Here is a 24,385-nt window from a genome sequence, read left to right on the forward strand (position 1 = left end):
TCCAAAGAAAACAAGATTGCCCCAAGCTGTAGGGAAAAAAATGGTCTGTGGATTTGAACAAAACACTGTTCATTTACTGTTATAGGCTACAACACAATGTATCATGTTTTATAAGATGACCATATGGGTGGATGGGTGGATCTAGGTTTTGTATGTAAAATGAGAATCTGCAGAGTTAAGTACAGTGCAGCTTAATTATTAATTATGGAGATTAATTATAGGTCTTTAAAAACAAAATAAATAATGATTTGCTCTTTGCCACTCAGCCATAAATGAGCCACAGTTTCCAGTAGGTGCTACAGGAAGCATCTGGTTAACTTAACTAGTGATAATTGCAATAAAGTTCCATTCTATTCTATTGTGCTAACAATAACTTTCAAATAAATGAAGTTAAGTAAAAAGCAGAGGTGCAATATTTCCCTCTAAAATCATATTATATTCATATAATATTCAACTAAAGTACCTCAAGATTGTATGTCCACTTAGTTGAATGAATGAATTTCACACTCGTCTAATCACACGTTTATCAAACTGTAACCTACAATACAGTCATTAGAAGGTAACAACTACTGCAACCCTTTGACTAATCACTGGGGCATATACCTTACACGTCGCTGTAGTCCAATACTGTAAACTTCATTTCCCAGAGTTACCCTTTTCCGTGCGTACGCAGAGTCCTAGCAACGTCATGGAAAGAAGAACCAATAGCAGACGCCTGAACTTGGAGTAACACGTCATTCTAATAAAGTCCAGAAGCCGGCTGACAGGGACTGATCCCCTCTCCGTCGTCGTTTTGTTCTGTATATCAGTCTGCTTTATCTCCAAATGCTATAATTTGTTTTGAATACAACGTACTCTTTAACGCTTGTCTAGACCTGAGGCCAACCTGATATAAAAGGTAAGCACTCAACTTAATTTTGCCCGAAAGTAAGGCCGCCCGTTTGTGCTTTCATTCATGAAGGGGCAGGAAGTGGGTTAATGCTACATTCCGTTAGCTAACACAACCAGCGATACAACATAGCGTTAGCTTGTAGAGGCTTGATTGAGAGAGCAACGTAAAGACATTTGGCAACGCTGATTGACAATGACGTTTGCTGTTATATTAATTAGGTTTCGACAACCACCATCGTTGCTATACAGAGTTTCGCGTGCCACATCACATGAGAAGACACCACGAAAACGATCGTATTTGAATGATTTTAGAGTAGAAATGCTGTTCACGACAGATACCAACCTTCACTGGTGGGTTTTATCAGTGCTGATACGTGGCCTGTAGCCTATGTTATAGTCTTAAAGGTAATCATTGTATAAATTGCTCAAAATAGTGATTTGCTGTCTATGATTAAAGAACATTTCGAGGATTCCTTGTAACTTCTAACTTTCCCACAGAGGGTGAAAAGGGAAACTCTTTCTAGCACCAAATACCCCCAAACCACCACCCACATCCCCTGCATTAGATATGGCCAGGCAAAGGTCACATTCCGTAAGAAAAACATTCGATATCGGGCAACTTACAATTACTTTTATTATCCACTAATCTAGGGAACTAGTGAATATTTGACAATTTTGTTAGAAAATGTCGTAAACAATCAATCGATTGTTTGATACAGGGCTAGATACAAATAAAGTTTCAGTGTGGATGCATTTTTGGCAGAGGTGTTTTTAGCTACTTAGAAATCAATTGTTTCTTATTTCAGACCGTGTAAATGTCACCGGCAATAATTTAATATAATATTTTTTTTAATTAAAATGATTTATTTTCTTCGAACTAATCCATAATTTGGAACAATCTAGTGTAGCACTAGAACTGAAACCTTTAGTTCATGAATTGATTAGGCTAGGTGACAGACATTATCAAGTTAGATTGCCAAATATGTTCATAATAAACTGATCACTTAGTAATGAATAAAACAAAAATGCAAAACATTTCCTTGTTGCGTCTTTTAAACTTGTAACCCTGCTGAATTACTGTTGAATTGCTCAGGGAATATGAAGTTCTTCTGATAGTGGTGAGAAAGAGGGAGAGTGTACAGTTACTACAATAGGATCCCTGGTGATGCTTTGCTAAAGGCGTCATTGATGTTTCACTAACACACCAACAAAGGTGGAGCCTAAAAATACCTCTGGGATTCCTCTACACTTGAGCTCATCAAAACATGCTGGACAGGTTTCCTGATGACACATTTGTGCGTCATGCTTTTCAATATCTACGTCTTATTTTAGCAGAGAGAAAGGAGCACCTGTATAAAGAGCAGTTCACTTCGGCTAGTGAAAAACAGCAACGGGTTTAGACTACTTGTGTCACTGGGACTATATCCAGTTCTTCTATTGGACTAACAACCTCACTGTGGTCTATTGGGTTCTTTCTCTGCTGAAGCTCTGATGGCGACCTACCAGGAGTTTATTCAACAGAACGAGGACAGGGATGGGGTGAGATTCAGCTGGAACCTCTGGCCCTCCAGCCGTCTGGAAGCCACGAGGCTAGTGGCCCCAGTATCCTGCCTCTTCACACCACTCAAGGAGAGGCCTGACCTGCCACCGGTCCAGTACGAACCAGTTCTGTGCAGCCGGGCCAACTGCAAGGCAGTGCTCAACCCACTATGGTGAGTAAAACAGAAAAATAATGCCCCTGCTTACAGATGTGTACTTTTGAATGTTTTGTTTCTGCTGCAAAGCACCAGAAAATAAGGATTTGAGTATTCAGTGTTTATTTTTTTCTTATAGTATAATTTAGCTTCTATTTGATCATTTTAACATGGGAATTGTGTTTAACCATCTGTGCAACTGTCTAGTGCCAACAATGTTCTTGACAATTCTTCATTGTAGTAAAAGAAAATGGGGATGAAAGGGAGTTGCAGGGATTTGAATTTGGTGCTGTGTTTGAATATTTTTTAACACTGAGGTTTCTAAATGCTGATGTGTTATAAGAACTAGGTGTGGTACATAAGAGCTGCAAATGACATAATTGTGCAATATTCTGTTAATACTCCTGTGCAATATACTCTTTTAAATTCCCTATTTATTGATATTGATATTTATTCATACCTCTATTACTGCTTTACAATATCTTCTGTCTCATTATAAATAAGCTACACTTAACTTGGCAGTTCTTGCACTATAACTTTATACCATATTATTATCATCAACCGGTAAACCCACTTTGTACTTCACACTTATTTTATTTTAGACTTATACCCACTTGGTACTTAATTTATTTTCTGACCTGTATTATAGGGTATTATATTTTTTTGCTTACTACTTCTATTCCTGTGTGCACTGACGTGAGCTGCTGTAGCAAAAGAGTTTCCCCTCGGGGATCAATAAAGTTTTTCTGATTCTGATTCTGAAATACACCTTGTATATCTCACTATCAGTTACAGTTGCACTCCTGCCAATTGGATGCAAACCTAAATAGTTTTGTTCCCTCTTACAGTCAAGTTGACTTCAGAGCAAAAATATGGGCGTGCAACTTCTGCTTCCAGAGAAACCCAGTAAGTAGTGACGTTCACAGCATGATTTAGTGGGATATTAATGGTTGTCATAATTGTAATAAGTCTGCATAACTTAATGTGGACAAGCTACATTCCTTTATTAGGCTGGTTAATTTGGTGGTTAATCTCTTTGTCTCTTTGTGTCTCTGCAGTTTCCTCCCTCTTATGCAGGCATATCAGAAGTGAACCAGCCAGCTGAACTCATGTCGCAGTTTTCTACCATTGAGTACATAGTACAGGTAAATACTACATACACGTGTGCACTCTGACTGTAGCCCTATGCATGGAGATTGTATGTACTGAAGATGTACTGTGCAAAGGTGAATATTAACGATTTCCGACAATGGCCTCTCTAGGTTCATTTTGCAAACATGAAAAATAAACAAATATAAACAAACAGTGCCAGCTCCTCAGTGTATGTGATAATGTGTGTGGAAAAAAAGCTTATGATTCCACCAGAGTGTAACCTTCCTCCCACCTCTTTACAGCGTGGACCCCCGACCCCTCTGATCTTCCTGTATGTAGTGGACACATGTTTGGAAGAAGAGGACCTCCAGGCCCTCAAAGAGTCCCTGCAGATGTCCCTCAGCCTGCTGCCACCCAACGCCCTGGTGGGCCTCATCACATTCGGACGCATGGTTCAGGTTCACGAGCTCAGCTGCGAGGGGATCGCCAAGAGCTACGTGTTCAGGGGCACCAAGGACCTCTCCTCCAAACAGATCCAGGTGGGTAGGGACAAAGGCATGGGGAAAGTGAGAAATGAGACAAATGAAGGAAGACTGTTTAGAAATATGGGGACATTATCAAAGTCAGATTACTAATGGTTAGGTATCATTAAGACCACACAGATGCAACTTTGTTTAGTTGGATTTAAATGACTGTGGAAACAAAAATAGTGTTTCTTCCCAGATGACGTCAAATCGTCTCCTTAAACCATATTCTCCCAGGAAATGTGTGATAAACAAAGTAGCAGGCATTAAAACTCTGTTCAAACTATGTTTGTTTTTCTTTTTTGTGTGTTTCAGGAGATGCTGGGTTTAATGAAGCCAGCAGCATCAGGACAACAAGGTCGCCCAGTGGCACCTCAGGATGCTGCAGCTTCTTGCAGGTATGGAGGCGCATTAACACTTCCCACTTGTCTTTCTCAGTTAATGGTAGCTGTTTCCAAAAGTTGAAAAATACACAATCTTTGTGATCCTACGGCAGCTAGCTTTTTTTTTTGTCTAAGGTGTGTTTGTGTATATATTCAGGTTCCTTCAGCCCGTGCATAGAGTCGATATGAACCTGACTGACTTGCTCGGTGAGCTTCAGAGAGACCCGTGGCCTGTTCCTCAGGGCAAACGGCCCCTCCGCTCCACTGGTGTTGCACTGTCTGTTGCTGTCGGTCTGCTGGAGGTACAGTACACACAGATAATATTGTACATTATGTGGATACAAATAACGCTGGACTGTGAATATGCTGTACCCTTACATGTGTGGTTTAAACCATACCTGGGTACAAAATATTATTGTCAAACACACACACCTGCTTCACAGTAACCTGAACTTTAGCCTCTTCAAGACGATTGTGCCACATGTAACTGTCCTCTGCAGAAACAGTACAGTTATGCTGGTTCCTTGTTTGCCTTCTGTCTTTTCTCTCCACCATCATTATTCTCTTTTCTCCTACTGCTAATCTGTGTGGTTATATAACTGATGCAACAGATCATTCCCCTGCTGTACTCTCCTTCAGCAGATAGGAGATGAGGCCTGATTAGAATAAATTTGGCTTGTTCAGTGACTCCAGATTCACTGATTTGTCAAGAGGCATTTGACTTGATGAATGGGTCTTTTACATATAAAGCAGAACTGCAAAAAGTGGTTAGCATCCACTATTAGCTGCCTTATTTATTTATTTATTATTTATTATTGTTCTCTGGGAATGAATACACATTGTCCCTTAAATGAATCACGTTTACACAGAACGCGATATCAAATGGTCACATTATATTAGAAGCTCCTTCCAGTGGCTTTGTGATTACGTGGCCTACTTCCAAATGTCTCCGTGTCTTGGACTTTCCCAGACTCCTGGACTATGGACTTTGTTGTAAGTGTTGGCTGTGAGCTCTGCCCTTTGCTGAAAGTGATTCACTAAAAGCTCTTATTCAGACTGTTTATACTGTTTATACAGACATTCAGTTAACCTGGATTTCTGCTTTTTGTCATATAATGTGAAAAACAACATTGTTAAAATGGAAGATTATTTCAAATGACTTGATAAAATAATTAGGAAATGCCTTTCTGTGTTATTATGATGTTTTATTTGCTAATGTGAAACCTACCTACCCATACTCCCCCTAACACAACTCTTTAAATGGCTCATTATCCCCATTCACAGTCCAAAAACAGGGATTCAGCACATGTGCTGCAGTTTATGAGCAGTGCTGAAATGCATCAGGGATATCAATATGGATATAGATGAGTGCATACTATATATTTCAATTGGCAAATATCTGTTATAACTACTATGGGATATAGTCAAATAACAAGCTTGTGATGTTAGATTGTAACTTGAGCAGAGGTGCTGTACAATGATATCCACGCTTAACAAGCCCAATTCCGCCTCTCTTTATCCTCAGGGTACATTCCCCAACACAGGGGCTCGTGTGATGCTGTTCATGGGAGGGCCCCCCACCCAGGGCCCAGGCATGGTGGTGGGAGACGAGCTGAAAACCCCCATTCGCTCCTGGCACGACATCCAGAAAGACAACGCTCGCCATTTGAAGAAAGCCACCAAGGTGAACAAATGCATGAACCCTCTACAGATCTTGGCATATGCAACTATACTTGTGTCCTTTATGACTTTCGTCCCAAAGAAACATTAAAGTCAAATACATTTTGTACACAACGTGCTGAGGGTATGTTCACTGACTGACAAAGTCGTTGTTTCATGTCTGTCTGTTTTTTTTTTTTGTGTCACACAGTACTATGAAGCCATGGCCAACCGCTCAGCAGTAAATGGCCACTGTATTGATATCTACGCCTGTGCCCTAGATCAGACTGGACTGCTGGAGATGAAATGCTTATCAAATCTCACCGGGTACGTCAACACTTACTGGTTGAGAGTGTGAGATTATATTAGTCTAACTGTTAGGGACATGTGATTCTAAACGATTTGTTGTAATGTATTAACAGGGGGCAAATTGTGATGGGAGACTCCTTCAACACCTCCCTTTTCAAGCAGACCTTCCAGAGGGTCTTTAGCAAAGACTACAATGGAGACTTCCGCATGGCCTTCGGAGGCGTCCTGGAGGTCAAGGTAAAGAAGTGATTTAGTCATTGGAGTCATAGTCGTTTGCTGATCAGGTATCAATTACTTAAATTGTGCGATTATTCTTTTCAGATAAATTTATACGTGCTAATCTGACATTAGCTGTTGCACAAGTTGAATTTATGTTGTGTTTCTTTCTGTCTGTATAGACATCAAGGGAACTAAAGGTTTGCGGGGCCATTGGACCGTGTGTTTCACTAAACTCCAAGGGTTCCTGTGTTTCAGAGAATGTGAGTCCCCACCCCAGATTCTGATTCCTTCTCACATCTCAATTGTAATTTGAGAGCTGTTTTTTTTTTTTTTCTTTGCTGGCATTCATCACAATATGCTCTCTGTCTTGTTCAGGAGATGGGTATTGGTGGCACAAGCCAGTGGAAAGTGTGCAGTCTCAACCCCTCCACTACTTTGGGCATTTATTTTGAAGTGGTGAATCAGGTAAAAAAAACACTTACTTGAACCTTAGCTTGTGAGCTCTGATGGGATCACTGTAGGCTGATGAAAGTACAGTCACTAATCACATCAAACAAGTGAATAATTGTGATGAAGGCTTTGTTTAGTAAAACTCTACAAACAATGGCTTTTTGTGTTGTTGTTTTTTCCCCCCTTATAGTAGAAGGCCGTTTGTTCTCATGGCTCATACATTGAGAGAAGTGATTGACAAAGTAGTCTTACTGTCTCTACTGTTTTGTGTGTGTGTGTGTAGCATAATGCACCAGTCCCCCAGGGTGGCCGAGGGGTGATCCAGTTTGTAACCCAGTACCAGCACTCCAACACACAGAGGAGGATACGGGTCTCCACCGTCGCCAGGAAGTAAGACTCTGGATTTATTATTGGTGCAGACACTGTTTAGTGATTTATGACAAGACTGTACCTAAAATTGTACTTTGTTCCACGTCAACCTGGAATATTATTATTATTATTATTATTATTATTATAATAAAGCTGGGTTTTTTGCAGAAAAGACTGTCCAGAGTGAATATTCACTTTATGCACCTACAAGTGTTAAGTTAGTGATAATAATGAGCCTGGCATTTTGTCAAAAAAGTGACAGCTAGAGTCAATATTAGCATCAGTAGAAAGGATGTTTACATTCTTCAGAGACCTGTGTGCGTCATTCACACCACACCCACGCTCACCTGCAGCTCTCGGCTTTCCTCCCTCCCTTCCTCTTTTTTTTCCTCTTTATCTCTGTCCCTACCAAAGCTGGGCAGATGCACAGTCCCAAATTCAGCACATTGAGTCGTCATTTGACCAGGAAGCGGCTGCAGTGCTCATGGCTCGTCTGGGAGTCTTCAGAGCCGAGTCGGAGGAGGGACCAGATGTCCTGCGTTGGCTTGACAGGCAGCTCATCCGCTTAGTGAGTGACACTCACACACCAAATACTCCCTACCTGCATAGTTGCCAGTAAAACATCATTCTGTGATTGTTCATGTATTGTGTTATTCCTGTATGATGTGCCAGGTTATGTATGATATGTTCAATGTTTAAACAATGTTTTGTCTCCCTTGGGTTCAGTGCCAGAAGTTCGGCCAGTTCAATAAAGATGATCCTACATCCTTCAAACTGTCGGAGTCTCTGTCCCTCTACCCACAGGTAAACCTGCCTCCTAGTGGAAATAACATGAATGTGAATTTTCCAATCTTTTTCAGTCTGATTGAAATGGGACTTAATCAATTCTAATTACTGTCCTCAATTTTAATTGATATGTATTAGGACTGTATGCTTTAAGTTTTTTTTTATTACATGATGCTGATTATTCATTTAAACAACTTTTTCTTCCTCTCTCCTCCACCTGCAGTTTATGTTCCACCTGCGGCGGTCGCCCTTCCTGCAGGTGTTCAACAACAGCCCAGATGAGTCGTCTTATTACAGGCACCACTTTGTCAGGCAGGACCTGACCCAGTCCCTGATCATGATCCAGCCCATCCTCTACTCATACTCCTTCTATGGACCACCAGAGGTCAGCCTCACACCCTCCGCAGCCATTATTATCAATGCTAGAGGACCATATGGTCTTTCCTAGAAGCTTCAGAATGTCTTTATAATAAATGTTTCAGTGCTTGAGATGTTTCAAACTGTGTCCTGGTCTGCTCTTCACAGCCCGTTCTCCTGGACAGCAGCAGTATCCTGCCAGATAGAATCCTGCTGATGGACACGTTCTTCCAGCTGGTTATCTACCATGGAGAGGTGAGACAGGGCACCACCGACTAGGAACGCATCTATTTATTTAGATTTCCAGCAGGACAACATTTGATTAACCCCCATTAGAGAAAATTAGCTCCAAAAATCATCTGTCGTTCATCTCCTTAATTTCTATCTAGAGGATAACAACACGTGGTGATACAGCAGGCTTTTCTTAAAGCTGTCATTTTCTCTTTATTTCCAGACCATAGCCCAGTGGCGAAAGGCAGGCTACCAGGAAATGGCAGAATACGAGAACTTCAAACAGCTGCTGCAGGCTCCACTGGATGACGCCCAGGAGATCCTACAGACGCGCTTCCCCATGCCGCGCTATGTCGACACCGAGCACGGAGGCTCACAGGCTCGCTTCCTGCTCTCCAAGGTCAACCCATCACAGACCCACAACAACCTCTACGCCTGGGGACAGGTACGGTCTTAAAAGCTACAACTTGCTGTTTCTGCTTTTCATACTTGAAAATAGATTTGCTCTTCACTCAAAGTGTAAATAGACCCTGGTTATCAAAATATATTTTTTCAGGTTGTTGTTTAGTTTAGTTCAGTTTAATTTATTGAAGGTAAATTAAGGTACATTTTCAGATTCTCAGCTCAGTTCCAATATAATTTATATATGTAAAGGTATAATATTTTCAGCAGACCATCTAAAGAAATCAGATTCAGTGGACTTTCACTCATTTGTCTTCCTCCTCATGCAGCTTCAGTGGGCTGAGGTCATGTACACCCTCCTACAGAATTTTCATAACCAGATATAAGTATAAAACAATTTAGAGAGGTTTCAGAAATTTTTAATTTCCCTCTTACATCCAAATCAAGACTTCAGAACCCCAGAATTGTCTGTGTCCTGGGTGAAAAACAATCTGTGATGACAGCAAACACATATCTTGGATTAGCAAACCTCTGATTCTAAGTGGGCAAGATTGAAAGCGGAAAATAGTATTAATCTCTTATTTCCCAAGTCAAGGAAGAGCTGAACCATAACCTGCAGTATTCAAAGTCTGTGAATACATCTGTGGCAGTCTGAAAATGAGATTATCGAGAGAACGAGGTCTTGCATAAGATAATCTTAAAGAGATCATGGGATCAGAGTTTTGTCATGTAAATATCTGTCCGAAAAGTGAGTCAATCACTCAACCACTATTTTTGTCTTCTTTTCTTTTTTTGTTTCCGGTGCATCTGCAGGAGACAGGAGCCCCGATCCTCACTGATGACGTCAGCCTGCAGGTCTTCATGGACCACTTGAAGAAACTGGCTGTTTCCAGCTCTGCGTAGACGTCTCTCTTCCATCACAAAGAGAGGAGTGATCCAACATTCCCGTTCTGATATAGGGATCCATTAACATTTCCCCTGTTTTTGTAAAGGAGCCAAACCCAGAGAGTCTACTGTATGTGCTTGCTTGATTTTACTGTGCTCTTTCTGGACTCATATGTGACATTTCCATGCTGCAAAAGGAACAGAAAAGGGGGGGGGAATAGCACATGCCTGATAAGAAAGCAAGTGACATTTGTGCTCATTTGCATTAACTTCGTATTTATGCGAAATGGTCTAGTACTCCAGAACCAGATTGTCCTCATGTAAGCAATATCAATTTCTCTTTTATAATTGATATTACCTCTGACATGCAGAATGACTAGATTAATAATTTAATTTGTTTGTTTTCTTTTCGTTCGTTCGTTTGTTTGTTGTAAAATGTGTATCTGCGGCATCAGACTTGGCTGAAGGTGCCGTTTAATAGCACGCTTATATGTGTTTGCTTTGTCTATAGCTTAAGATGCCTAGAATTAATAAATTTAAAATGGTACCTCTAATGTTAAGAAATGTTCACAGGGCTAATCTGTCTTCACATTGATGGCTTGTTAATCACAGTTTATTTGACAATACATATAAAGATAAAATCCTACGTGGATTATACCTAAAGTGTTTTCCAAGAAAATTCCCTCTGAATAATGAGGATTTATGTTCTGAGGAATGGAAGTCAATCACATCAACTTAACTGACTGTTTTCAATGACGAACATTTAGATTTATTTTTAACTTCAATTTTATAGGGCACTCCATAGTTTAGTCCTCTCATCCCATCTCGTTCACCATCTGGTATTTTGCACCCAATGACTGCCCAAGTGTCTTTGTAATCTAACTTTAATATACTGTAAGACTGTATAAAAGGGACAGTTGTGTGATTTAGATCTGGATTCTTAATGCTATCCATATAAAGGCCTGTCGACAGTATACACATTCTGTCTGGTTTCTGTCCTTGCACCAGCATGTACGTCCCATTCACAAGCCTTTTTCAGGCCATTGCACATTTGAGTGAATCCATGTTTGATGCGTACATACGACAGAAGTCCATTCTATTGAAATGCAATAGTGAGTTCCGCTGATGCGTTACAGGTGTGTGTACTGGATTTTCACATGGGCGTCACCAAGGTTACCAGAGATGCTCAATTCATACACCCAGGCATCTGTTTGGTTATGTGCAGCAGAAGGAAACCATTTGAACGATTGCGTGCGAGAGAATGCGAGGCAGCGCGTTTCTACAACAGTTGGAGACATATCCTGTGTGCAGATTGAAAGCAACATTCTCTTTAAACAATTGTCTTTTTCTCATTCGTTACTACTGTACATAAAGCCCGCACGGCACGCAATCCCAATCATAAAACCACTCACACACCATCTACTGTCTGTACTACTGTAAGCTGATTTCAGAGTCCCCAGACAGTATGATTTCGAGGATCAGTGAACAGCAGATTAAGAAGATTAATCCTTAGGGGCTATCTGTTTAGAGGCAAATTCTACTCTTAGCAGCTTTAAGCGGAAGTTGCCACTGAAATACAAATGAAGTCTGTCTATCAAGAGCTTAGGCCTTACAATGTTGCATCTGAAGCCACATATGCTCCCAAGGTATTCAAAGCCAATGAAAGATGCAATGCAATGCAATGGCTCTTAATATCTTTTGACATGGATCCTCTTGCACAATACCAAAAGCTACTTTTAATGCATGTTTCAGTTTAGATTGGGACAACTGCGTGCAATCTGATGCCATACTGTACATGGATGTGAAATTATCTCGTAAAGGGAAAATAATCATGCCATCATTTTAATCCATGTGTCTAAATGCTTGGCCATCTTGACGCATGCAAAGGCTGCAGCTGTGCATGTTCAGTGATGTTCAGAGGAACAAAAACATTAAAATTTCAAAATCTTAGCCCACTATTTTTTTTTTTTTTTGTCTTCAGTGATCATTCATGATGCTCATGTCCATGTGATTCCCAGGCTTAGGCAAAGCTGTAAGGAAACGTGTCGTCTTATTATCTCCTATCAAATCCTAACAGATACATTCTAATCAAACAGCCAGAGAAATCCATTCTGGTTTCTGTCCCAGATAACTTATGTAATATTTCTATATAGAATATGTAATAGCATGTTTATATAACTATGATTGACACAATACTGTAGTCAGATGATGCATACCATACATAGTACAGTTCTGTTCCTCTCAGTGATTTAGATTACAGGAGCTAAAACTGAAGTCTGAATGTATATTAAAAATGTGTCTGAATACATGTAAAAATAAAAATGTAATCCCAAGAAAGCTACGGCCACAAAAGTATGAGCTAATAGTCACCCCAATATGAAATTAAACTCCAAAGGGCCGTCCTCTTTAATAATAATCTTCATATTGCAGATTTCAAAGAATTGAATGCAGTTAACAATAAACATGGAGAAAAAAAGACAAGTAGAAACGTTTTAAACAAAATATACAGACATTGTTGCTAAACATTGACTAAAGAATTGCATTGTAGGGAAATTGTATATGTATCAGAAAATTCCATAAGCAAGTAAGCTAACAGGTAAAAGCACGTTTGAAAACGTTTCACAACCTCTAATCTCTGGGGAGGAACTAAATGCAGCATCACAGTGAACGTTAGTTCTGGAGTGAAGAACAAGTGGAACACAGTGATCTTTAGGGACACAAACTGTGAAGAAAACTGTGCGCAAAGTCAATTATTTAAAGCAAGACTATGTAAACTTGTGCTGACAACGTATAGCAAATACATGGTGAGAATATATGGAATATGATATAATGGAGACGTGAAAGAAGTAGCAAAAACGTTGTGCTGTTGACACCAATAGCTATGGCAGGCTACCTCCTGATAAAATTCAGTCATGAGTGATCATTGTGTGAACAGTGCTGATTTTTTTTTGGCACAGTGAACAGACTGGACTTGGAATAACTAGAAGTTGGCAACACTTTCTTGTGGTAAATAGAATGTATAAGCAGTTGTCATTAAAGGTTTAAGGTTATTAAAGATGAAGGGAATATTAGTCTGTTCTAATCTATGCTCTGTATGCAGGGCTGTCGCTAGGGGACACTAAGGTAATGTATTGGGGGGGTTAGCAACACTGGGGGTCGTTTAAATTCTACAAGTAAAAACAAATAAGTATTTATTACACTCAGTATATTTAAATCCAACTAGTTTTAGGCCAATACAGTTCGTCATCAGAATATTATTCTTGGCAGTGTGGGCTTTGAAACAGCACGTATGTTGGGAACTAACTAAATTACCTGAGAGTATTTTTAAAATGTGCTAAACATTTGCAGTAAAAAAGAGCACAAATCCTCACTGTTAGTTTGAACGTATTATAGATATTTTGTGGAAATTGGTAGAGACTACACCCATGATACACCACACGTTGACGTTGTACACTGTACACAAACACAGAAAGCAAAGTAAAGAAATATTTCATATTTCAGGTTCCCCTGTATGATCTCTCCTCTCTTTCATCTCTGTCTTCTTTGCAGTCATAAATCATTCCTCCACATTCACTGGCCTTAACTCGAGACCATCTTATGCTGGGATCACACCAGCCGCGACGCCAAATTGGTGTGTATGGTGCAATGGAACACATAACATGAGAGAAGCGAGTTTGGCAAAACAGGTGAACTGTGCCAGATTTATTCAATATGCCTAACCGTCCTCACAGGGTCAACTTTTAATCTAATTCTTAATTCTTATCTTAGTTTTGACATGTGTATGTGCTTTGCTGAAATATTCCCTGGTTTGATACAAGGATTGTACAACATTCAACATTGTTAGTCGTAAATGTAGAACGTGTCATTATTGGCAAGAGGCCAGGGGCGTAAAGTGGGGGGGCCAATGGCCTTCCCTTCCCTACGTGGTGGAATGTAACTAAGTACATTTACTCAAGTACTGTACTTAAGTACAAATTCGAGGTACTTGTGCTTTACTTGAGTGTTTCCATTTTATGCAACTTTATACTTCTACTCCACTACATCTCAGAGGCAAATATTGTACTTTTACTCCACTACAGTTGTCTGCCAGCTTTAGTTACTTTGTAGATTACAATTTTTCATATCATGTCCAATGAAAACCATGTATCTCCAAATTTGGTGATTTTGAATGTGAATGTTTGTGATAAACTGAAGGATGGAAAGTATTCCTTTATGGGTTGAGAAAATTTTCCTATACTCCTCAAGTGAAATAAACTATTTAAAGCCCCCCTTGGATTAGCTGGAAAATGCATCGTCACAAAGCTGAAAACAGGGCTGTTTTTCTGAGCTCATGAAAAGTTGACTTTTTAGAGATACGTGGTTCTCACAGAACATGATGATCTTATAGAATATGATGCATTGCTGTAGATTAAACCACCAAACAGTATATAAAGTAGTTAAAATTAGCTCAATGTTAAACATTTGCAGCAGTAAAAAACAACATACACATTAAAAATGGGGTATGCTATTCGTTACATCTGTTTATTTGTGACCATTTTCTTTTATTAAAACCTTTTCTATCTTTATCCTATAAATGTACATGCTGTATGTTTTCTTTATAGGACAGGCATAAGATACAATATATGAAAATTACAAAAAATAAAAAAGTTCTTCATTCTAAATCTAAATGTTTCAAGATTAAGCGGTTATTATTTTTAATTACAGTAACAAGAATCATGCCAATACTATCACTGCCTATCACCATCCACGTGGACGTCATAAGCAGTGTTTACCAGACTGTAGCTGAGTATTCTGACTTCCAGTATGTTGCTTACATTCAATAAGACTCTTGACAGCTGTTGGCGCGAACCACTGGGTGATTTAAGGACACGGAGCACTTTTTGAAGCTTTGAGATGTGTAGAAGGGTTTACTCACAGAGTGGGGAGTCATGACTTATCCTACAGTATTTCAGTGGGTCTTCTCCTTGAATATTTTCAACCATTACCAAAGCAGTTCATCAAATTCCATTTGTTATTTTTGTGCCTATAAGCCTGTATAATATAGAGCAAGTGGTATTTGAAGTGAGAGATTTTGTTCTGTGTAATTGCAACAGCAAATGTGCCTCTCACCCCTTGATCACCTTTACGAACTGCTGGTGATACTGTGGGTAATAACCACCACAGTATCACCAGCAGTTTGTTCAACAGTATTTGGAGCACTTTGGTGGAGAGCCTTGGCCTGATTTGTCAGTTTTCAGAGTCATGCTGAAGTGTGGCTTAGCCTCCAGGGCTGAACATGAAGGCATGCTGCTGAGGTAACATAGATGCCAGGCCTAGCTGGCCTCATTTACTCCAGGGTTGTAAACACTGCACAGAGGCTCAAACGATTTGTAATTTTAGCACATTCTCACACAGAGGAATCATGGTACTCATGGGAAATGCCTTTGAAATGCCAACTTTTTGTGTTGCCTCTGTGCTACAGCACCGTTCAGATTAGAAGACATGCACTGCAGACTCCTAGTCTTGTGGAGTAATCTCGATTTCTCACAGTGTGCAGAGCTCAACAGACCACCATCAGTTTGGTCAGTAGCAGCAGCAGCAGGTCATCATCCTCTCCATGACCTGCATGTACTTCTATACGAGAGCACAGATCAGCTTCTCTGAAAACAGAAACAACTATCGGAAGTGAAGGCAAGGATTAATAGAAAAACAACTGTTGTGAGGAATTTAACAAGGAATAGTTGGATAAAGTTGCATTTTATTACATTTAATTTATTATTTTGACTGATAAATGTGGTTTTGGAAAGCACATTTTTGGACATTCTGGACAGTTCAGAATAATAAAAGTGTCAAATGTAATGTTTTAATTTATTACCACTGACTGTTATCTTTTACTTTGTCAACCTGCGCATCATGGCGGCCTCCGTCCAGAGTGACGCTGAGATTGAAAAGTGGCTGATGGTATGCCGCTAGTGGTTCATTGACATAGCTCTAATATTAACATTAGCATTAGTAATCTGAAATCACTTTAAAGTAATTTCATATTTCCTTGCCGATGTACCCAAAGCTAATATTAGTGCTAGCCTTAGCTAACATAGCTATTGTTAGCCTAGCCACCATAGCCAGTCTGAATAATCCATAACAGAAATTTAGAGTCAACTAACCAAATAATACTTGTATTATTTTTGGCATGTTTATTGTAAGATATTAGTAGAACGCGATCACACATTACATCATATAAAACTCCACATCGCAGGCACAGGTATGGCATATTTATTATTCACCATAAATACTTTGAATGAGTAACCGGTTGCTATCAAGCCGTTTTTCATACTGAAAAAATATACATTTACAGCAGAACTTGTTTTGATTTGGTGTGACAGTCTGACAGTGGCCTATCACTTTCAAGCAGCACCTGCCGTTAGGAAACAGTGTGTGCCGGTGGAACACGAGCAGCATACCATCTTTGTGATCTCAGAGCTACTGTCTGTCCAGGGACTACAGATGGAAAATGAGCTTTTAGCTATATCTGGTATAATACGTGTATTGTGCATTGTCCCTCTTAAATAACCTAAGAACATATTGAAGTATAAACTCAAGAAAAAATTTCCCACACTCAAAGTCAGTAGAGCAGTTTATGCAGTATATAGATTGTGCCTCTTTTTCCAAGCTTTGGATTATTTATATTCACAAATATATGTCCTTAGGCCCCTGCAATGAATTGATCAAGGCTGGACTAGATCAATATTTAGCCAATTTAGCATTGCACACAGTCAGTAGCAGTTTATAATCCTAGCAAACTCTACTAACTGAATCGTACATTTAGGTATGTAGAGTTCAGTCTAGATTGACTGTTGACTTGTCCAGCTAGGGACTAAAAGTCAGGATTTCTCAGCATCTGCTGCTTCCTTTCTTTTTTCAATTGGTCTCTTGTGAGTCCCCCAGCTTTATGAAAATGTAGCCTACTAAACTGACTAAAAACAAATTGCTGGAGTAGCACTTAAAATCCATTCTACTCATTGAGCAATTTTTCTTTCATTCTTTCATTCTGCATTGAAGTCTGGCTGCAGATATTGTTAAGCTCTTGCTGTATGTTATTTAGAAATTTAATTGAAGTGGTAACTTTTGTCCTACGTATAACCAGGCTGATAATCGCCCTGCAACTGATTAGTTGTTTGTGAGTGATGGAGAGAGGAGAAGCATCCTATTGACAGAGAGACAGAGAGAGAGTGAGAGAGCGCGTCATAAGAAAACCCCACACTTGACGCAAGCGAGCGTCAAATCCTTTGGCAACGTGACATCCTATAGGCTGGAGGCTCGTGGGGCACCGCGCGTTTAAGAGAGAAAAGTCTAATGATGAAAATGTAACACTTTGGCACACAGCTGAGCTCAGTGTGGAGGTGCGGTCTGTATCCTGCGCATCAATGGAGATATTTGGTAAGTGTAGAGCGCCAAATAGAACCAGTACCTCACCAGGTGTGTTTGGAAATTAGCCGGGGCTCGTGCATCTACTCCACTTCGCGCCCATGATCTTTTCGGTCCTCGGTGCGCCGCTGCATCCTTCTCACGGACAATGAAGACGACTCGCAGATGCAGGACCCTTCTGTCGGTTAGCTTGAACTTCTTCGCCCTGTTCTTCTCAATTACCGCGTTTATAACGACTTACTGGTGCGTGGGGACCCAGAGAGTCCCCAAGCCAAAGTGCAGCAAGCTGCGGACACACCAGTGTATAGACTACGGAGTGAACGAGACAGACCCGAACAAAGTGGTGTACAGCTGGGAGACCGGGGACGACAGGTTCCTGTTCCGACAGTTCCACACCGGCATCTGGTTCTCGTGCGAGGAAAATATCCACGATGAAAGTAAGAGGAAAAGGTGTGTGTGGAGGTGTGTGTGGCTACTGAGCTAGCTTAACTTTTTACCTCACCGTCAGGCACCGTTATATTAATGACTAAAGTGAATTGTAGAATTGGAGGGACATTTGTGTCTGCTTCAGTGGACTGACCATTGAAATCGTTAAGAGGAGGAAATGATGAAAAAGAAGACTTAATGTAGAAAATGTGTATTTTCTAATTTTTTCTAATTGTTTTATTGCCCTTGTATTGATGCCATTGAGTTGAAAATCTCTTTAATAAATCAATTTGGGGCTATTATTACTATTTTTTGGAATATCTAAAATAGCATTTTTTGACTGCTTTCATTTCATCCATTCCATCTTTTGTTTTGATTGTTACAGGTTGATCATCACTGTCATGATCATCACAGTTTACTGAGCCTAGTTATTACTCACAATTCAAAACATAATACACAATATACAAATGTTCACCTCTGAAAATCTGTCATTTTAACTCCCTCATTTGTCATAATGGAGCACTCAGTTCAAATGGAGATTTGTTGCTCTTTTTGAGTTATTCCATTTCATGACAGTATCAGGATAATCACCTTCCATTCGTATCAGTGTACTTATGAAATTGGAGGGATCTGTTAAAATTGCTTAATCTGTTTTTATCTGGCATGAAATGCAGAGCAAGCGGCAGCACATGAGAGCTTCAGTCTGAATAAGTCTTCAGAAAGAAGTCTAAAGAAAAGAGAGAAAGGGGGCACTCGCACTCCAGATTCAGTATTGTACTCAGACCAGGGTTTTATATGGGTGGCTGTACAACACTTGATAGGGGCAGAATGTGATTGCTTCACAGCTTAAGCCAAATGGAAGAGAAAAAAGTGAATGATGTTTGCACGACCTTCATTTCTTCACTCAGGGAAATGGAAAAGGAATTGGATCACATCAGAGTACAGTATAGTCATTTAATAACAAGGCGCTTGAGGGGGAAGATGAGTTGCAAAGGTAAAATGTGCGTCAGAATGGGGGCCATGGTCATGAAAAGTTCAGGTCAAAGGTGTGATCAGGCCAGATTAGTCCTCTCTGGTTAGTCCACTGCAACTTGATCAGGACTCATTCCAGCATCCATCTGCAAACTCAGTAAAACCCCACCGCAGCTTATATCTGTGTTAATAATACATTTTGTCATGATGCTCAAGACTAGAAATGAACCACACATTGAGATTATTCAAGAAGGAATTGCTAGCACATGTCTATCTCATCAAGTGGCTGTACGATGGAGGGGGGGCTGAGACAGCTTGAGTTAATAAGGATTATGTAACAGGGGCCTTGATGAGTTTTTCCTCAAAACAGCTGTTGCCACCCTCCTTCTACCTGATTAAAGAGTTCCACTTACAACAAATCCACTCGACAGATGACAGAGGGAAAACATCACATCTGCAGGACCGTGCCTGTTAAATTGACAGAGGCTCTAATAACGTCTCACAGTGTGTTAAAGGTTTGACCGGCTGTTATTACAGTGCATCTTTTTATTTCTTTTCAGAATGATATCTCTATTCTATTTTATCATTGTAATTCTATGCAAGGTATCAGTAATTCAGTAGGACAAGAACCAGATGTTGAGCGGCCTTGCCAACACACCAGCTTGTGACACTGAAGCCAGAACACCTGCATTTCTGACACATCTACCTCTTATTCAACATTCTGTTTTTTTCATTTTTGAACTTATGAACTCCGTATTTGCTGTCGCTGTGTGGTCAGGTCATCGTCTGAGCCAAAGCAGTGAAACACACCTGGACAGAAACTGGGAATTAAACACGGATTAGGACTTGGGCCGAGGCTCAGTGCTAAGAGCATTTATTTATTCAGTTTTATTTGTTAATCCTAAACCAGTCCCTCTTGCCTCTTGCAAACTCTTCCATGATCATATTACTCACTTATTTCTGAAGTGCCACATAGTGAATTCAACATAAAGTACTGGCAAAAGATGCCACTGCTGCCGTGCTGTCATGACAAGATGTTGTTTTTCTGCTGCAGGTGAGAGATGCCGAAGCTTCATCGACTTGGCCCCTGCATCAGAGAAAGGTGAGTGTACACTGCTCATCAGGAGGTCCAACCATGATCAAAAGTTCGTCAACAATCCCAACGAGGACACTCACGAGACAGTTACTACCTGTTTAGTGGAGTTTAAAGTTCACAAGATTTTTTTCCCTCTTTTCCCCTACAATAAGGGAATTTATAGATAAGTATTCACAGGAAACATGAAATGATTGATGTTGTTATTGCAAACCACTTTCTGAATGAAATTCTGTCAAACCTGTTGTGCTTGAGGCCTGGTTTGAAATATCAGTAAGAAGAGAGACTGTGGTACTGTAAATCAGGTTCATTGTATTAGCGAGGCATCCTCACAGACACGGCTATGAGTAAAGAAGTGTAATGGCTGGAAGCACATCTTTCCAAATAAACTGATCATCCTTCAAAATCTTTAAGATGATCATTTAGACGATGACAGCACAGTACAATCTCCAAAGCCAGAATTGGAACTCTAGCCCTAACAGTGAAGTTAAATATACATTTTCTGAATAATTTTACCTCTTGATGAAGCTATGATATCAAACATTGACAATAAGTAAGTTTTATCCACTGAGCTACGGAGGACAATTGTTACCCTGTACTGTAAATACTTAAATAATAGGTTTGGCCAGCTTCTGTAACTTCCCAAATTCACTAAGCAATTTTCAGCGAAGGATTTTCAGCTGTGTTGACACGGCCATTTGAGAAATGCTCACTTCCTGTCACTCTGCGAAGTGACTGAATAGCAAGAAAAACGAGAGGCAGACTGCAATGGAGATGCAATTACACTTGGCTTGATTCAAAGCTGAATAAGATTTGGAGTAGACTGCTCTGACATCAGTTGAAATTCAGCATCCTACCAGTTCATGTTCACATCAGCCCCTATTAAGTGCCTGAGGAACCACTGAGATGTTTGATGAAATCTAAATCATCCACTTGTCCATTGCATGTCAGTGTCTGTTTTAAGACTGATATTAAAATAATGATTCACAGTTCAGTTGTTAATTGTTGCCCCAATCAACATCAGCCATTCTGTATAAGCATGCTGTGGTACATTTAAAAGGGCATGAAACAACGTACAATCTCTGACATGATTGCAAGCATGATGGCATTCCTTGGTTTTACATACAGCACGTTGAGTTATTGTAATATACTGTACATATGCTGTAAGTTATATCATACTACATTCAAATGTTAATATTTGATGTTATTGTAAGCAAATGTGCCCATTTGCAGGGATGCTGTGGCTGTCACTGGTTTCTGAGATGCTGTACATTGTTCTGCTGGTGGTGGGCTTCAGCCTCATGTGTTTAGAGCTGGTCCACTCCAGCAACGTCATTGATGGACTCAAGCTCAATGCCTTCGCTGCTGTCTTCACTGTTCTCTCAGGTAGTCATATTTTATATGGTATTAACTGAAAGGCTTTGAGTTTTTGTTTGTATTGCCTGTGATGCACTATAGTCAAGTGTTTGTGATTCTTTTCCTTAGTTTTTTCTGTAATGAGCAGGAATAAATACAAACTAGATTTAAAATCTATGACATAAGAGTGTGATAAATAACAGTGAGTCATGTTGACATTCGGTGAAGAAATGTTTTTTCAGTGGTTGACAAGATCCGATGGAATTGAAGAGGAAATTTGTGTTGCAGATCCTGTGCACAAAAGCTCAGAACAATTCAGAATGAACAAGCGTAAAGTATTTGGATGGAGATTTAAGGCTATCAAGATTGGCATCACATTATTTCAGTGTGTTTATATGTATGCATATTTGTGTGTACATGAAAAGGCTTTACTGTAACTCTGTACTTGTGGAAACAAATCATCCTATTTCTGAAGAAGTCTTTGTGCATATTTTTTAACCATATGTCATGCAGCCAGCTAACTAACCACATATTGTCTATATTATTTCAGGTCTTCTTGGCATGGTGGCTCATGTGATGTACACACAGGTCTTCCAGGTCACTGTCAGCCTCGGTCCACCTGATTGGAGGCCCTACAACTGGGACTACGGCTGGTCCTTCTGGTATGACGCCACAGTCACACAGCGCAACTCAAAGATCATACCAATACTATTTTTTTTAAATAGTGGGTTGTAGCTCTGCTCTCACCTCTCCCCAGCGTCACTGTCTCTAATGAAAAAAGCCCAAAGCGCTCATGTTACGCACGGATTAGACTTCGGTGTCCAAAGCCCCGATACAGGCGTGATTGGAATTGCATAAGGGGATAATATTTCACTCCTTTACAATATGCACAGTATGCTGAAAATTTGTTTTAGAGGCTAAACAATTCATGACGTTTGTAGGTACTAACCAACTTGTAAGAACAGTACATGAGACGGTGATCTGAATGTCTAATCTCACGTGGCCCAGCATGCTTGAGGGGAGCAGAAGGACTTAAAGGGATTGACACTAATCTCAACAAACAAAAATATTGAGGGAAAAATGTCAAAATGCTATTTGGATTGTGTCCCTACATGGGTGCTCACCATTTTTCATCACAAAAGCCAACAGCAGAGTCACCACGTGCTAAATTACAAAGTGAATTCCTCTTTGCTCTGTTTTCTGTCAGCATGGCCTGGGCGTCCTTCACCTGCTGCATGGGAGCATCAGTTACCACCCTCAACTCCTATACGAAGACAGTCATCGAGTTCAGGCACAAACGCAAGACCTTCGAGCAAAGCATCCGGGAGGAGCACGCACGGGAGGCTTTCGGATATTACCGGGAACGCTCCGTGCACTCCATCTCCAACTCTGTAGAGGTTTATTCCAGCCATACCCCGAAAAGTGTCAGGAAAACTCCCATACCTGCTGACTCTCTGGACCTGAGTGACATTGCAGCATCTTTGGGGGAAGAACAGTGCTGAACAGGACAGGACAGTAGGTGGTGGCATTTCTCTCAGTGTGGCAGCTTGATGGACGGAAAGCGCTGTTGTCCGTATGTGGCTGGTGTTCAGTACGGGATGAACACCTAACAGGATTTCAGGCTACATCATTAGCTCATTTAACACTGCCTTAGTTGTGGATGTGTTGTTGGCATCAGTAGTCACGGAGCTTCAAGTCACATAGGAGCTTCAAACTGGAAAAAGTGGACATGAAGTATTTGAAAGAGGTGTTTTCTCTGTTTTTGTAACCCACCGCAATGTAGATTTAAAAGAAACTGTTAAGTATACGTATATATATAAATAGAGTGAGGGTAATAGCCTTATTAAACATGTTTAAGTCAATTAAAGACACCCTGTCTTTGCATTGATTTCTTAATTGACAGTTTAACTGGTTTTCATTCATTGTGAAATCAAGCTAAAAATACTTAACTGCAAATGTGCCTATATATATAAATTGTAAATAAGTTGTGGAGTGTAAGTGTGCAGTATGTTTCTACACAGAATGGTTGTGGAAAATTGTGCGTCATTTTTCTTTTGGATGTTCACAATCAGTTACTTTTATTGTCTCACGAAGCCCGAACGTGCATTTGTAACACTTTTCGTTAGACAATGTCAGGACAACCTGCAGAGACACAGACCTCTGTAGCATCAAAGCTCATATGAACACTTATAATGGCGCGATAAGGATGATCAACAGTCTGTATAGTATCACTCATTTCCAGTACATTATGTAATTTTCATTTGATGTTTCTGCTTTGATTGGAGGAAAATAAATGCTCAATGCTGTGAAAATGTCTCTTCAGACGAATATGCTGGTTATTAAAGTCCTCCTCCACTCAAAAACTGTGTTTTGGCTATTGTTACTTCCAAAGGCAGAATTTCCACTGTCCCCCTCACTTTTCAGAATCAGATTTTGTACAGATGCATATGCTTTTCATTAAGTATAAGGCCTCTATTAACAAAAAACAAAACCAAGTGTATTAATATTACAGCAATGAACAAAGCATTTCTAATTTTTTACCTACGCCCTTGGGTACTTCACATGTTACTTCATTTGGATGTGCAGAGTTTGACACCCATCTGACGAAGGGGGAAAGCTTCTCTGTGCTCACCTTAAATTTTGAGTGTAAGAAATGCACAGGATTTTGTGACATCTCAACTAGTTTGGAAACCAGTGATGGTTCTCCCATAACTTTCAGTTTATTATCCCCTCATGCAATTCCAAATATGCTTATTTTCAGGGCCGGCCACTGACATAAACACTATGTGGTTGTTTAGGGCCACAATCGCTAAGGGGGCCCCACGTTCAGTGGGACTTTCTGTGTTGCTCGCTCCTTGCTTGACTGCCTCGCTCACTTTAAGG

At 40.1% G+C, this 24,385-nt stretch overlaps 2 protein-coding genes across 2 annotated transcripts; both read left to right on the top strand.

The window, feature by feature from the left end:
* Window positions 1-720: 720 nt before the first annotated feature.
* On the top strand, window positions 721-11,225 carry sec23b (SEC23 homolog B, coat complex II component). The gene is made up of 19 exons (XM_044190395.1): window positions 721-898; window positions 2,378-2,603; window positions 3,434-3,491; window positions 3,644-3,730; window positions 3,980-4,216; window positions 4,517-4,599; window positions 4,742-4,886; window positions 6,110-6,268; window positions 6,455-6,570; window positions 6,666-6,789; window positions 6,951-7,031; window positions 7,147-7,236; window positions 7,505-7,611; window positions 8,005-8,158; window positions 8,317-8,394; window positions 8,600-8,761; window positions 8,902-8,988; window positions 9,188-9,409; window positions 10,180-11,225. The coding sequence occupies exons 2-19, from the start codon at window positions 2,383-2,385 to the stop codon at window positions 10,267-10,269; spliced, it is 2,301 nt and encodes a 766-aa protein (XP_044046330.1). The 5' UTR covers window positions 721-898; window positions 2,378-2,382; the 3' UTR covers window positions 10,270-11,225.
* Window positions 11,226-17,514: 6,289 nt separating this feature from the next.
* LOC122873782 (germ cell-specific gene 1-like protein) lies at window positions 17,515-23,865 on the top strand. Its single transcript, XM_044190933.1, has 5 exons — window positions 17,515-18,092; window positions 20,108-20,155; window positions 21,380-21,532; window positions 22,053-22,164; window positions 22,710-23,865. The coding sequence occupies exons 1-5, from the start codon at window positions 17,804-17,806 to the stop codon at window positions 23,002-23,004; spliced, it is 897 nt and encodes a 298-aa protein (XP_044046868.1). The 5' UTR covers window positions 17,515-17,803; the 3' UTR covers window positions 23,005-23,865.
* The last annotated feature ends 520 nt before the right edge of the window (window positions 23,866-24,385 follow it).

Source organism: Siniperca chuatsi, linkage group LG3 (genome assembly GCF_020085105.1).
Source record: "Siniperca chuatsi isolate FFG_IHB_CAS linkage group LG3, ASM2008510v1, whole genome shotgun sequence".
NCBI classification, from domain to species: domain Eukaryota; kingdom Metazoa; phylum Chordata; class Actinopteri; order Centrarchiformes; family Sinipercidae; genus Siniperca; species Siniperca chuatsi.

Coding starts and splice junctions, on each gene's coding strand:
- sec23b (XM_044190395.1), top strand. CDS start 2,383: ATGGCGACCTACCAGGAGTTTATTCAACAGAACGAGGACAGGGATGGG. Junction 7,612..8,004: donor GTCTCCACCGTCGCCAGGAA/GTAAGACTCTGG, acceptor TCCCTACCAAAG/CTGGGCAGATGCACAGTCCC. Junction 8,762..8,901: donor CCTTCTATGGACCACCAGAG/GTCAGCCTCACA, acceptor TGCTCTTCACAG/CCCGTTCTCCTGGACAGCAG.
- LOC122873782 (XM_044190933.1), top strand. CDS start 17,804: ATGAAGACGACTCGCAGATGCAGGACCCTTCTGTCGGTTAGCTTGAAC. Junction 20,156..21,379: donor GGCCCCTGCATCAGAGAAAG/GTGAGTGTACAC, acceptor GCCCATTTGCAG/GGATGCTGTGGCTGTCACTG. Junction 22,165..22,709: donor GACTACGGCTGGTCCTTCTG/GTATGACGCCAC, acceptor GTTTTCTGTCAG/CATGGCCTGGGCGTCCTTCA.